Source organism: Pantherophis guttatus, chromosome 3 (genome assembly GCF_059756535.1).
Source record: "Pantherophis guttatus breed Tessera chromosome 3, ASM5975653v1, whole genome shotgun sequence".
In the NCBI taxonomy this organism is placed as follows: Eukaryota; Metazoa; Chordata; class Lepidosauria; order Squamata; family Colubridae; genus Pantherophis; species Pantherophis guttatus.
This window is the reverse complement of record NC_142065.1, coordinates 117,122,813-117,136,544: the sequence shown is the minus strand read 5'-3', so window position 1 is coordinate 117,136,544 and position 13,732 is coordinate 117,122,813. Positions and strand designations below refer to the sequence as shown.

General features: G+C 38.5%; 1 protein-coding gene and 1 pseudogene across 2 annotated transcripts in view; both read right to left on the bottom strand.

Annotated features, from left to right (window-relative positions):
- Positions 1-13,732, bottom strand: part of DIAPH1 (diaphanous related formin 1) — a 196,226-nt gene that overhangs the window by 111,836 nt on the left and 70,658 nt on the right. For both annotated transcript variants that reach the window (XM_060686588.2, XM_087891213.1), the window contains exons 9-12: positions 11,672-11,780; positions 10,756-10,866; positions 7,040-7,158; positions 5,928-6,044 (exon numbers count right to left, since the gene is read on the bottom strand). In XM_060686588.2, the coding sequence (XP_060542571.1) occupies positions 5,928-6,044; positions 7,040-7,158; positions 10,756-10,866; positions 11,672-11,780 (456 nt within the window). The remainder of the gene's footprint in view (positions 1-5,927; positions 6,045-7,039; positions 7,159-10,755; positions 10,867-11,671; positions 11,781-13,732) is intronic.
- LOC148114792 (uncharacterized) lies at positions 2,519-5,823 on the bottom strand (annotated as a pseudogene).

Genomic DNA, 13,732 nt, shown 5'->3' with positions numbered 1-13,732 from the left:
CTTTCTGCCATTCCTCCAAATTTGCATCCTTTTTAAGTATTGGTATCATTTGAAAGAGAAATAGAAACTTGGGCAAAACATTCATTTTAACTACTGCTATTCTTCCCAACAAAGACAGTTGTAATTTTTTCCATTTATCCATCTGTATCTGTATTTTATGCCATAACAATTCATAATTATACTTGTATAATTTCCCATTTGACATTGCAATAAAGATTCCTAAGTACTTAACCTTTTTCACTATCTCGCATCCTGTTACTCTTTCCAATTCTTCTTTTTGATTTATATTCATATTCTTAGCTATCATCTTTGTTTTCCCTGTATTTATTTTAAACCCTGACACTTGACTATATTGCCTAATTATATCCATCAAACCTGTAGCTGAATTTACTGGTTGGGTTAAAGTTACTATCAAATCATCTGCAAATACTCGTAATCTATAATCATGTTGCCTGATCTTAATACCCTGTATGTTATCCGAGTCCCGTATTTTATTCAGCAATACTTCCAAAGTTAAAATAAACAATAATGGAGACAAGGGACATCCCTGTCTTGTTCCTTTCTCAATTTTAAAAGTTTCTGTGAGATTACCATTAACTATTATTTGTGCTGTTTGTTTCTGGTACATTGCCTTAATAGATTGTATGAAATGCTCTCCCAACTGCATCTTTTGTGCTACTTTCACTAAAAACTGCCAATTCAATCGATCAAACGCTTTCTCTGCATCCAAAAATATAAGCACTGCATGGACTTGGTTGTTCTTCCCCAAATACTCCAGTATATTAACAATTTGTCTTACATTACTTTTCATTTGTCTCCCTTGTATAAATCCAGTTTGATCTTTATGAATCACTTGTCGCATAACTGACATTAATCTATTTGCCAAATTTTTTGCGAAGATTTTATAATCTGTATTAAGCAATGATATGGGTCTGTAATTTTTGGGTTGACTATGATCTTGATCTTCTTTTGGAATCAGGGAAATAAAAGCTGTTCTCCAGGATGGTGGCACCTCTCCTCCCCATTGTATTTTAGCAAATAACTCCTTAAGAGGTTCTACCATTTCTAATTGAAAATTTTTATAATACACTGCTGTCAAACCATCTATACCAGGAGCCTTTCCACTTTTTAATTGCTTAATTGCCAGAAGAATTTCCTCAGTGGTTATTAATACATTCAATCTTTCCCTTTGTTCATCAGTAATTACAGGAATATTTTCCTTCTGCAAATATCTCTCTAAAAATGCTTTTTTAATCATATTCTGTTGATATACCTCTTTACCTTTATACTCTATTTTTTCTATTGTACGAGATTTTTGTTTTTTCCTTAACATATATGCTAACCACCTGCCTGGTTTATTTGCATTGCAGAAAGTATTATGTTTGGCATATTGCAAGTTCGTTGCAACTTGATCTGACATCAACATATTAAACTGTCCTCGCAATATTGTAATGGCTTCTTTTATATTCTTGTCATCTGGTTTCTCCACTAACGCCTGTTCCTTCTTTTTTATTTCCTCTTCCAATTCCCTCCGTTTTCCCCCCTGTCTACGTCTATAGGAATTATTCAAATTTATTAAGACTCCTCTCATATATGCTTTACTTGCATCCCATACCATTTCCACAGATGTACCTTTATGCATATTTAAAACAAAAAATTCTTTCATTAACTTTTTACATTCTATCACATTTGCCTCATATCGAAATAGATTTTCATTCAGCCTCCAAGATCTCCTAGACCCCTCCCCAAACTCTAATTCCATCCACACCGGATTATGGTCTGTTAAAGTTCTTGGACATATCTTCGTCTTCTTTACCCTGGAAAGAAAATCATTTGTAGTTAGTATGAAATCAATTCTAGAAAAAGATTGGTGCCTATCAGAAAAGAAAGTAAAATCCTGTTCTTTAAAATTTCGTTCACACCATATATCTCTCAACTCCATATCATCCATCATGTCAAAAAAAGATTTAGGCAATTTAGCCCGTGTTTGAATATTTGGCAAAAGAGTCTTTTTGTCTTTTTTAGTGTCCAATACACCATTCCAATCACCCATCATTAGACATGATTTGTAATCCATTTGTATTAATTTTTTATGCAGAAGTTTATAAAATTTCTCTTGTTGTTGATTAGGTGCATATACTCCTTCTAAAAGTATTTTCTTCCCTTCTATTACTAATTCAATCATTATATATCTTCCTTGTGGATCTGCTTCAATTAATTTAGCCATTAAATCTGTTCTTAGGTATATAACTATGCCATTTTTCTTCTCAGGAGCTGATGCAACAAAATGTTTGCCCAGTCTAGCATTTATTAGGTATTTCTGATCACTTGTTCTAATGTGTGTTTCTTGCAAACAAATTACATCATTTTTAAACTGTTTCAAATAATGAAATATTTTCTTCCTCTTTTGTGGTGAATTTAAGCCATTAACATTCCAGGTCAAAAATTTATTTGCCATCCTTGGCCCCTGAAAGCTTATGGAGCACCGACTGGAAGTCCTCCTGGAATTTCCTCTTCGGTCTAGCTCCTCCCACGGCTTCCATATTTGTAATTGCAATTTCTTGGGTTATTATCTGACTTAGTTGCTTCTTTAATTCTTGTTCTTTACGTCTGGTTGCTGCTCGAGTTTGTCTTTGATCCTTGGGGGTCTTCCATTTTTTCAAATAAATCCAAAAGTTGAACATCCTCTGAAAGTTGCAATAATTCTTGTTGAGTAGTCAAAACACCTCCTTGAGCTTGTGCTTGCATAATTTCCTTTTCCCCCTTTCTGGCCTCTCCTGCTTCTTTCCTTCTTCTGGCTTCTGGAGATGGTAGGTTTCCAGCCTTTAGTATAGTAGTGTAAAAATCTCTTGCCTTCCCAACTGAGTTGAGACGATGTCTCTCACCCAAATAATTCACCACTAATCCGGCTGGAGCTTCCCATCTGTACTGCAACTGACGCCTTCTAAGTTCATCAACTAAAAATGCATAGTCCTTTCAAGATCTCAACATTTTGGGGGGAATTTCCTTCATTACTGAGACCTCCTGTCCTGCCACTTGAAATTTCTTCTTATAAGAAACTTGTAGAACTCTGTTTCTTGTTCTCCTTGTAACAAAGTAGATCACAATATCTCTTGGTAGTTGTCTCTGTCTGGCAATCCATGAATTAACGCGATAAATTTTGTCTATTTGCCAGTCACACTCTGCTTTAGATTCTCCAGTAAACTGAGCAAGGGCTTCTACAAAAATCTCTCTGAGGCTTTCCTGGTTATTTTCGTTCAAGCGTCTGATCCTCACTGCCCATTCTATCGCTCTGTATTGTGTCATTATGAGTTCTGCTTCCGCCTTTTCGATCTTATTTTGAGCCTCTCCCAATTTAGCTTCCACATTCAAGTTAAACTGGTCAATTTCATCCACCCTTTCTTCCAATGATGTAACATGACCCACCAGTCCCTTAAATGCTTCAACAATATCTTATCTTATTGCATCATTTTGGGTTTGAATTGTTTCTTTAATTTCAAGCAGTTCCTCAGACACTTCTTTAATTTTTTCCTCAAAACGGAGTGTGATTTTTTCTTCCAAATCAGTAGACAGTTTCGTTAAAGCTCCTTGAAGAACTTCTAGTGTCAGTGTTTGTGTATCTGGTGGGGCTAATAAAGACTGCATTTTTGATGTTTGAGCTGGATAAGTCCCCGCACTTTTAGTCACAACAGTTTTTATTTGCTTCGCAGCCATCTCCAAACTACACTTTCCCACCAGCCACTCAACAGAACCAACAGGTCTTCTTAATCTCAGTCCTTAATAATTATTATAGCTTGTTGATAAGTCAATATTGTATTCTTTAATTTCCAATCCTCAAAATTCCCCAACAGTCTTTTAAAAGGTGCTGACAGCGTTAACGAGTGTTAATGAGCGTTAACAAGCACTTTCTCTTTTAACTTTCGTTTTCACGCCCTTAAGCAACTCAGCGCCATCTTTTTTAAGCTTTCTCCCATCTCAAGCTCCGAAGGAAGTGGTAATTTATTAGAGTTAAAGTTTAGTACTTGCAGTTGTGATTTCTCCTGTCTTTGCTCTGCCTGCTTTAAAGTCCAATCGATGTAAAATCATTTAGTTCGCAGGGGTGGTCGTGGCGCCCTGTTCTGTTTGAAACAGAAAGGTCCCGGATCCGGAGCTTCTTCAGGTGCTTGGGGAGCTCTCACCCTCCGCACCCCAGGATTAATCCTGGAGGTCTTGGGGAGCTCTACCCACACCTGCCTGCTCGCCTTCCCCTCTTCTCCCGAGGGGAAAGTTCCAAGCCACTAGAACAGCTGATTTTCGCTGCTCTAGCGGCTTTATGAGATTGCGGGGGTTAGTGTTCCCAAGGGAGCTGCCGCCAACGCCTGCAGTGCCACTGGAAGTTCGGTAGTTAAAATTTTTGAAACCCACCACTGGGGTAGGGCTTACAGGTAAAACTCGAAAAATTAGAATATCGTGCAAAACTTCATTTATTTCAGTAATGCATCTTAAAAGGTGAAACTAATATATGAGATGGACTCATTACATGCAAAGCGGGATAGTTCAAGCCTTGATTTGTCATAATTTTGATGATTATGCCTTACAGCTCATGAAAACCCCAAATTCACAATCTCAGAAAATTAGAATATTGTGAAAAGGTTCAATATTCTAGGCTCAAAGTGTCCCACTCTAATCAGCTAATTAAGCCATAAAACGTGCAAAGGTGTTTTTGAGCCTTTAAAGGCACCTGAGCCTTTAAATGTTCTCTCAGTCTGGTTCAGTAGGAATCACAATCATGGGAAAGACTGCTGACAGAAAAACATCACTGACACCCTCCATAGGGAGGGAAAGCCTCAAAAGGTGATTGCAATAGAAGTTGGATGTTCCTAAAGTGCTGTATCAAAGCACATTAATAGAAAGTTATGTGGAAGGGAAAAGTGTGGAAGAAAAAGGTGCAGAAGCAGCAGGGATGACCGCAGCCGGTTGCTCAGTGGTCCAAAGTCCTCTTTTCTGATGAGAGCAACTTTTGCATCTCATTTGGAAACCAAGGAGGAATAATGGAGAGGCACACACTGCAAGATGCTTGAAGTCCAGTGTGAAGTTTCCAGTCTGTGTTGATTTGGGAAGCCATGTCATCTGCTGGTGTTGGTCCACTGTGCTTCATTAAGTCCAGGGTCAACGCAGCTGTCTACCAGAGATTTTGGAGCATTTCATGCTTCCTTCCGCAGACGAGCTTTATGGGGATGCTGACTTCATTTTCCAGCAGGACTTGGCACCTGCCCACACTGCCAAAAGTACCAAAACCTGGTTCAATGACCATGGGATTACTGTGCTTGATTGGCCAGCAAACTCGCCTGACCTGAACCCCATAGAGAATCTATGGGGCATTGCCAAGAGAAAGATGAAAGACATGAGATCGAACAATGCAGAAGAGCTGAAGCATCCTGGTCTTCCATAAACCTCAGCAGTGCCACAGGCTGATAGCATCCATGCCACGCCGCATTGAAGCAGTAATTGATGCAAAAGGGGCCCAAACCAAGTACTGAGTACATATGCATGCTTATACTTTTCAGAGGTCTGATATTGTTCTATGTACAATCTTTGTTTTATTGATTTCATGTAATATTCTAATTTTCTGAAATTGTGAATTTGGGGTTTTCATGAGCTGTAAGCCATAATCATCAAAATTATGACAAATCAAGGCTTGAACTATCTCGCTTTGCATGTAATGAGTCCATCTCATATATTAGTTTCACCTTTTAAGTTGCATTACTGAAATAAATGAACTTTTGCACAATATTCTAATTTTTCGAGTTTCACCTGTATTTTGCAAGCAGCATGAAAAATCATGCTAGGGCTTATTTTCAGGGTAGGTCTTATATTTGGGAAAACACGGTACATACATCCACACATCAATATCTTTTCACAATATTATAAAGGGTTTCCTTCTCTACCTGGCCTCATAGTCATTGCGGATTAGCAGGAAGTGTTGCAAAATTGAGAGGAAATGTTGTTCTGCCTTAGAATCCTTTACTGTATTCAGGAGAATCTGGAAGATTTCGTTGAAATCAGTAAAAAAAATTAAGGATTCAAAAACCATTCAAAAGAAATACAGATGCACAGTGCTAATTCATAAAAGAGACCTAGTTTACTTAATTAAAACCTGATTTCTGATCACTTAGCTATCTCTCTGCTTCAGTAGGAGTTCCCACATATACCTTCAAGGATTATGCCACATTTTCTGTTCTTGTTCTGGAAGCTTAAAATATATTTCCTTAGGGAAGAATATTTTCTAGAGTATTTGTGTGTTTGTGTGTGTGTGTCTGTGTGTGTAAGTATGTACTGTATATGTACACACACACACACACACACACACACACACACACACAGAGCTTGAGAACCCTTGTCAAGTTCAGGGACTAACCAGTCCAAGCAGTCACAAGGAGTCAGCACTGACATAAGATATAACATGGTGATGTGTCAGTGCTGACTCCTCGTGACTGCCTGTTAACTTGACAAGGTTTCTCAGAAGTGGTTTGCCATTGCCTGCTGCCTAGAGCTGAGAGAACAGGATATAAATCTGACAAACTATAATCCTACTGTAACAAGAGAATCTTGGAGACAATAACAACATAAAATAACATAAAACAATAGGATTGGAAGCGACCTTGGAGGTGTTCTAGTCCAACCCACTGCTTGAACAGGAGACCCTGTAACATTCTGACAAATGATTGTCCAATCTCTTCTTAAAAACCTCCAATAATTAAACCTTCCATTAATTAATTGTTCTGTTAGGAAATTTCTACTTAATTCTAGGTTGAATCTCTCTTTAATGCTCTTCCACCCATTACTTCTTGTCCTGCCCTCACGTGCTTTAGAGAATAAGTTGACCCTCAAATACTGGAATATTGCTATCATATCATCCCTCATTCTTTGTTTTAGACTAGACAAACCTAGTTCCCACAACTGTTCATTGTATGGTTTAGCCACTAGACCCCTTATTATCTTTGTCTTATATGCTGAGTTATTGGATGAGTGAGTCATATATTTTGAAATAAAAGGATATTCCATTTCTATTCGAATGTCTTCCAAGCGGCCTCTGAGTTCTGCAGAATCCTCTTCACCATATTCTTCAAACACCTGCAGCTGTAGTTTCAGCTCCTCATTGTCTTGAGCATGCAGTTCCTGTAAAGGACACTGTCACTTCAGAGAATATCCACTAGACATTATGACCCTTTTTTATTCCAAGAAAACTTCAGATTATTTAATGATTGTTTTGTTTTCTCTCTTCCCTTTCCTTTCTCCCCTCCCTGCTCCCCCCCAATAAGAGAACTAATTTGATGAAATTACTTGAGACAAGAGAAAAGTTGATAAACACAAAACTGATGACAATGTCCCTGTCCAAACACCCAGGACATAAGAAGAGAAGCTATTGTATTATTTATATATAGACAATTCATAATTGAACACAAATTGCTCAAGGGCACAAATGACATACAGGGTAGTCCTCAACTTATGACCGCAGTTGGGACCAGAATTTCCATTTCTAAGCAAAACAGTTGATAGGTGAGTTGCACCTGATTTCACAATATTTTTACCATGTCCTTAAACAAATCACACAGCTTTTAGCAACCTAGTTTTACCAATTGACTTTACTTGTTGGAAGTCATCTGGGAAGGTCGTAAATGGTATCACATGACCTCTGGATATTGCAACCATTGTACACACATGCCAGTCAACAAGCACCCAAATTTTGGTCATGTGAACATGGTGAAACTGCTATGGTCATAAGTGTGAGGACAATTTGTAAGCAACTTTTGTTGTACCTTCAAACAGTAACTGAATGATTGTATGTTGAGGACTAGCTGTATACGGATCTTAATTAATAAAAAAAGATGTGAGGCTGAGGATACCAAGCACAGTTCTATCCTTTCCGTACAAGGGATAGGTATGTAAGAGCTTCTATGAAAAGGGCTAACAGCAGAGTTCTCATCTTCATTCAATAATCCATTACATTTCCAACCACGGAGACTACTTCATTTGCATAACTATACATTCCTTATTATTTTAGTTCTGTACCATTCTTCCTTTTGAGAATCCTAGGTAAATAAGGCAGTTATTCTTTTGAAATATGGCCAGTTATAAAAGAACACAGGTATTCCTTGACTTATGACCAATTGTTATGCCAGTTCAGAAAGACAATGGGGAAGCTGGCAGGAAAGGTTGCAAGCTGCTGCTGCCGCTTGCCAAACAATTTTTCTTAAGTTTTTTATTTTTTATAAAGATATCAAATCAAAGCATGAACAGTGTGGCATCTGGGTGTCATACATTCTAATACAAATAAAACTCTTCAGGTTAATCATAATCATTACATTCAATCCGCTTATGTATTTCTAATACACACTTGTGTTAAATTATAGTCTATCATTGTTCAATTATTTCATGTTTTCTCTTATTACTTTCATTTTATGATATAAAATGTATACACTAATATTCCCCCTTCTCTTATTTCTATCATTTATTCGAGCTTTTAATCATATCACCCTTTATTAAGAGACTTTTCCTTTCTTTCCTATCTAACTTCTAATCATGTCACCTATCTAAAAAAAGAAAGAAAAGGAAAAGAGAAAAGGAAAAGCAACTCAGAACAACAACAAACAGAAATCATCCATCCATCATCTCTTGCCCCCTTCAATACTTTAATTGCTATGCTTTAAAAGAAAAATAGGAAAAAGGAAAAGCAAATCAAAACAACAACAAAAATAATTTATCCATCATCTCTTGCCCGATTCAGTACTTTAATTGCTATGCTTTTTTTAAAACTTGCCTCCCGAATTCCTCTCTCAAATCTTTTTCTCTGTCTCTGTCTGCTTCTTGACTGTTCAATCTAGGTATTCTTCCCACCTCTATCCTCTTCCACTGCCTAATTTCTAAAATTTCTACCCAGGCCCCTGTCTTCCTTTCAAACATATCTTCCCACTCTTTTAATATATTTTCCCCCTGGTTTAATTCACCAATCACTATTATTTCCATTGTTGTCTCCTCTTTGTCATCTTCCTTCTTCATTTCTTCTGTTGACTCCTCCCTTTCCCGGGTATCTTGGTCTTTGCTCATCATCCCTCGTATGGTATTTTCCTTTTTTCCCCATAATCTCCTTAAATCCTTTCTCCATTATGTCTTTTGTATTTTGAAAAAGTAAGTCCATCTCCTTCACAATTCCACTCATTTCTTCCTTCTTAAGTATCTTGTTTTATTTTAAATTCAATTTTTATCCAGCTGTCCAAGAACTATTTATTCAATCTTTAAGTTACCCTTCAAGGAGTGCATTAGTCCCCGTTCTTTATGTCCCATAGGTTCCATTTGAGTAGTCCCAGAGGTTATCAAAAGCCCCTTTACAGATTCAATCTTCTAGTATAACGTTCAAGTGTCTCTTTAATTGAATAGCCTCCTCATTTTCATATTTGGGTCTCAGTAATCATAGGGTAGCTAGAAGTAATCCAATGGGCGTTTTCACTGTTCTCATATAGGTATTCCTAGATTTGTAATTTTTCCTTTCGTCAGCAGGTGGCACTCTCCACTTAAATTTCAATTTACTAGTCCATCATCCATTGTCATTTTGATTATAAAACAGTTATAAAAGTAGAATAAGTTTTGTAAATAAATAATTCCAGCATTTAAAATGCTTTCTCAGTACCATGTCTTCCAAATTTAGGGGTCCAATTTTCTATTTATTTCAAAATCTATTATTTTACTCTCATGCGCCTTCATTTCCGGTCAGGTATTTCCTTTGAATGCCCTAAAATGCTTAGACACCGCTTAAAATATAGTTCTGAGCAAGTAGCTCTAGATTGTTTCTTGGGGTTAAATTTAGAGCAAAAGAAAATCCTCTCCCCCAGTTCCAGTCACTGTTCACCTACTTCACTCCAATACCAGTCTTAGATGTTCATCGGTTGTCCCAATTTTGTAGCAACCATCTTTAGCTGCCTCTTCTTCTTGCCATGGCTGAGAGGGAAAAAGAACCCCAGGCCAGACAGGAGAGCTGCGACTCTCCTCGACCTCGCAGGATGTCCCTCTTTGCTTCACTGCCCCTAGGGAGGGGCTTTGGCTCCCTTCAGAGCCCACAAACAGGAAGAACTCAGCACGGGAGCGTGGAAACCCGCCCCGCATGTCCGATCCCGCTGTGACATCAACTGGAAGTCTGCCAAAAGATTTTTCTTTCCTTTCATGCATGTGGGGAGGAGGAATCCTTTGCCAGGCTGCAGAAACGAAGCCACAAAATGGAAAGGAAATCTTGCCCTGGGCTGCAGAAATGAAGCAAAGATCCAAGCTCTGTTTCTCCAGCACAAGACTTTCCTCCTGCGCAAGATGGGGAGGGGAATTCCTTCATTGACCTAGAGAAACAAAATAAGAATCCCACAGCTCTGTTCCCACACTCCACTACAGGAGTTCTCTTCTATTCACAGAGGGGAGCTGCCTGCCCTCTTTCGGCAGGCACAGTGCTTTCACTTTGTTCAACTTAAAACTAGAAGAGCTGGAAATGCACTTTTTGAGCAAGGCAATCATATGGGTGTCTTGCTGAATGACTTCGCTCAATGTGCTAGATTCCAGTGTTAATTATGGCCATAAGTCAAGAATTACCCGTAACCCCCCCCCCCAAAATAATGTTGAAGTATAATTAACCCTATCAAATCACTTACACTTTAAACAGAGTCTTAAGATTATAGGTATTATCTTTCCCAATATAGCAAAGTTATCACAGTAGAAAGGAGATATATTTCTAACCTTGAGGATTTCCTGCAGTCCAGAGCGCATTAATTCACTGCGGATGTGCACTCTGAAGTCAAGCTCATCTGATGGGATGATTAGAGCATTGATCAACTGTAAACAAGCTACCTAAGAAAGTCAAAGAAAAAATATGTGTTGGATCAACAAATTCTTTTCCTTCATTCATTATAAGCTAGCTAATTTGTCAGAACAACTATGAAAAACTGCCAGACAAAATATTTTTTTCCACCAAATTTTATCACAGCAAAGCAACCTAAAAGTGAAATTCAGGTAAACAGTACAAATAGTGTTGAGAAAAAACAAAAACAAGTAAGGAATCAACACTGATAGTTGGAATTCTGAAATCTCATAGATTAAAAACAACACAAGAAACCAAATGAAAAGAACATGTTTCAATTAAACACCAGACAATGATTTGAAGGCAACCCAGCTCATATTCTAAGTCTACTCCAGAACAGAAATCTTCTCTATAAAAGTAATTGATTAATACTTATTGCCAATGGTGTCTCTTGTTCCTATTATATATATGCAGGGAATCGAGTAACCTTGGAATAATATACCTAGAGCAACTTGAAAAGACTTCTCCCTCCTTTTCTATCTCAAAACCAGAATGTAGAATTTTAGACTCACAATGCTTACAAAATGCTTTATAATTAATAAGATAGCTAATATGCTCTTCTAGGGTTTGTTAAGCTAATCAAACCATCTTCCTATTACCTTATTCTAAACAAATTGCCTGATTGCTACCTTGGGCTGGTTCTGAAGATATACAAAAAGAATTTCAGGATAAAAATCCATTGAGAAATCAAGTGTACTCAGTAATGGTGAAATGAAAGAGAAAACAAAAGGCACTAGAATATTATGAAAGATAAGATAGATAGACTGTTATATTCTTTTTCCAGCTTCCTATTACCTTTAATGCCACTGAAGTTCCACTTTTCAGGCCATCCACAATGGGTTTAAATCGTTCTACTTCAACCATTTCTGCACGTTCAGTCAATGCTCCCAAAACTTGCTCATGCCTAACAAAAAATAAAGGAATCACAAAAAATAGAAAGAAAAAAGGAAGAAAAAGGAGGGAAATAAAAACCAGCTTTTATCATTGTTAGATACCAAGTCTGCATTTTTTTAAAAAAAATCTTATTTTGACGTGGCATTTTAAAGATCCAATATTAAAATTTAGGATGCCAATCAAATCCTTCTGAATTTGAATGTATCAAATTTAGACTCAATTGTACAACTGGGATGTACTCACAGATTATATCTGGCATTTGATGTTTTTGTAAAGGGTACAAATAATTAATCATCAAGTTTATTAAATTCAAAGTTTGCTCACAGCTGCCAGTGTTTTTATTAATTTTTTATTGTCTTCCTTCAGCAGGCAATGTACTGTACCCCCTAGAACATAGACTCAAAACCACTGCTCAACTCAGGAAAACTTACAGTATCCTGGTCAAGTGGTTGTCCAGTCTATTTTTGAAAACCTCCAGTGACGGAACACCCACAGCCACTGAGGCAAGCTATTCCACTGATTAATTGCTCTGTCATAAATTTTTTCCTTACTTTTAGGTTGGATCTCTCTTTAACAAGCTTCCAGCCATTACTTTCTGTCCTGCCCTCAGGTGCTTTGGAGATTAAGTCAGTCCTTCAAATACTTGGAAGACAGCTATCATGTTCCCCCGCATCTTTCATTTTGACAGGCTAAATCCCTCAGCCATTTCTCATACAGTTTAGCCTCCAGACGTATTATCTTTGTTGTCTTCTCTGCACACTTTTGAAGGTCTCAGCATCTTTTTTCTATCATGGTGACCAGAACTGTACCAGTATTCTATTTGTGAACTTACCAGTATAGTATTATACTATTATAGTATTACCAGTACTAAAATCTCTCGTGATGTTGATGCTATCCTGCCAAAACTTTGCTGGCTCATATTTAAGTGGTGATCCATAGGGTTACGGTTAGGGTTAGTCAGTGCCAACTTACCCAGAGGGAGACACGATCGCGTTGTGTGCAACTAGAGTGGGCGGGAGGAAGCCCTGGAAAGGCAGCGTTAGGCGCTGCTAGGGCTGGAGAGGAGGGCATCAGAGGGCAACACAATGGCGCTGCCGCTTGCTCTTTTCGCTTCGCTTTCAAAGATGCACCTGCCCTCCTGCCACTGTTCCCCTCTTGCGACAGAGTGGGCAGTGTGGCCCTCCGCTTTGCTAGACCTAGTCAGCTTGTGCTGAGCACTGCCTTCTTCAGGGGTTGCTGCTGAAAGCGAAGAGAGCTAGGTAGGTAGGTAGGGAAGGAGGGAGAGGGAGAGAGAGAGAGAGAGAGAGAGAGAGAGACAGAGACAGAGACAGAGACAGAGAGACAGAGACAGAGACAGAGACAGCGAGACAGATAGATATGGGGTAAGAGGCTGCGTGATTTATTTTCTTTCTCTCTCCTCGCTGTCTGCCCCGTTTAATGATCTGATTAGACTAGAGTGATCAAAGCTATTATCAGATGAATGCACAGTGTCTCGATTGTCAAAATGCAAACCAGTTTGAAACTACAACACGTTGTAGTATCTCAGAAATTGCCAAGCACCAGCTTCTTGCCAGATTCTCAGTCCATCCTTCTCCCAATTAGCATAGACATCATAAAATGCTCAAAGTATTAACAAAATTAAGTATGAGTTTCTGGTGAATTTCTTACAAGGATCCTTACCTTCCAGCCTGCAGGGCTTGCAAAGCTCTGCTCACCGTGGCTGGAAATGCAGGCTGGGGGAGGGGGCCAAGAAGAAGGGGAGAAGGGGAAAAAAACACCTTGCCCCAAGCACGCTGCACTTCCCCTTTGCCCGAATCTGTCTGCAAGCCTGAAGCTGTGAGGAGGATCCTCACCCACTTTCTATGTAGTCAACGTTATTTTGAAACAGTGGCAGGTCTGGCTTGGGGGGAGGGGTTGGGGGAGACTCTGAAGTGAGCTGGGGGTTTGTGTGTGTCTGTGTGT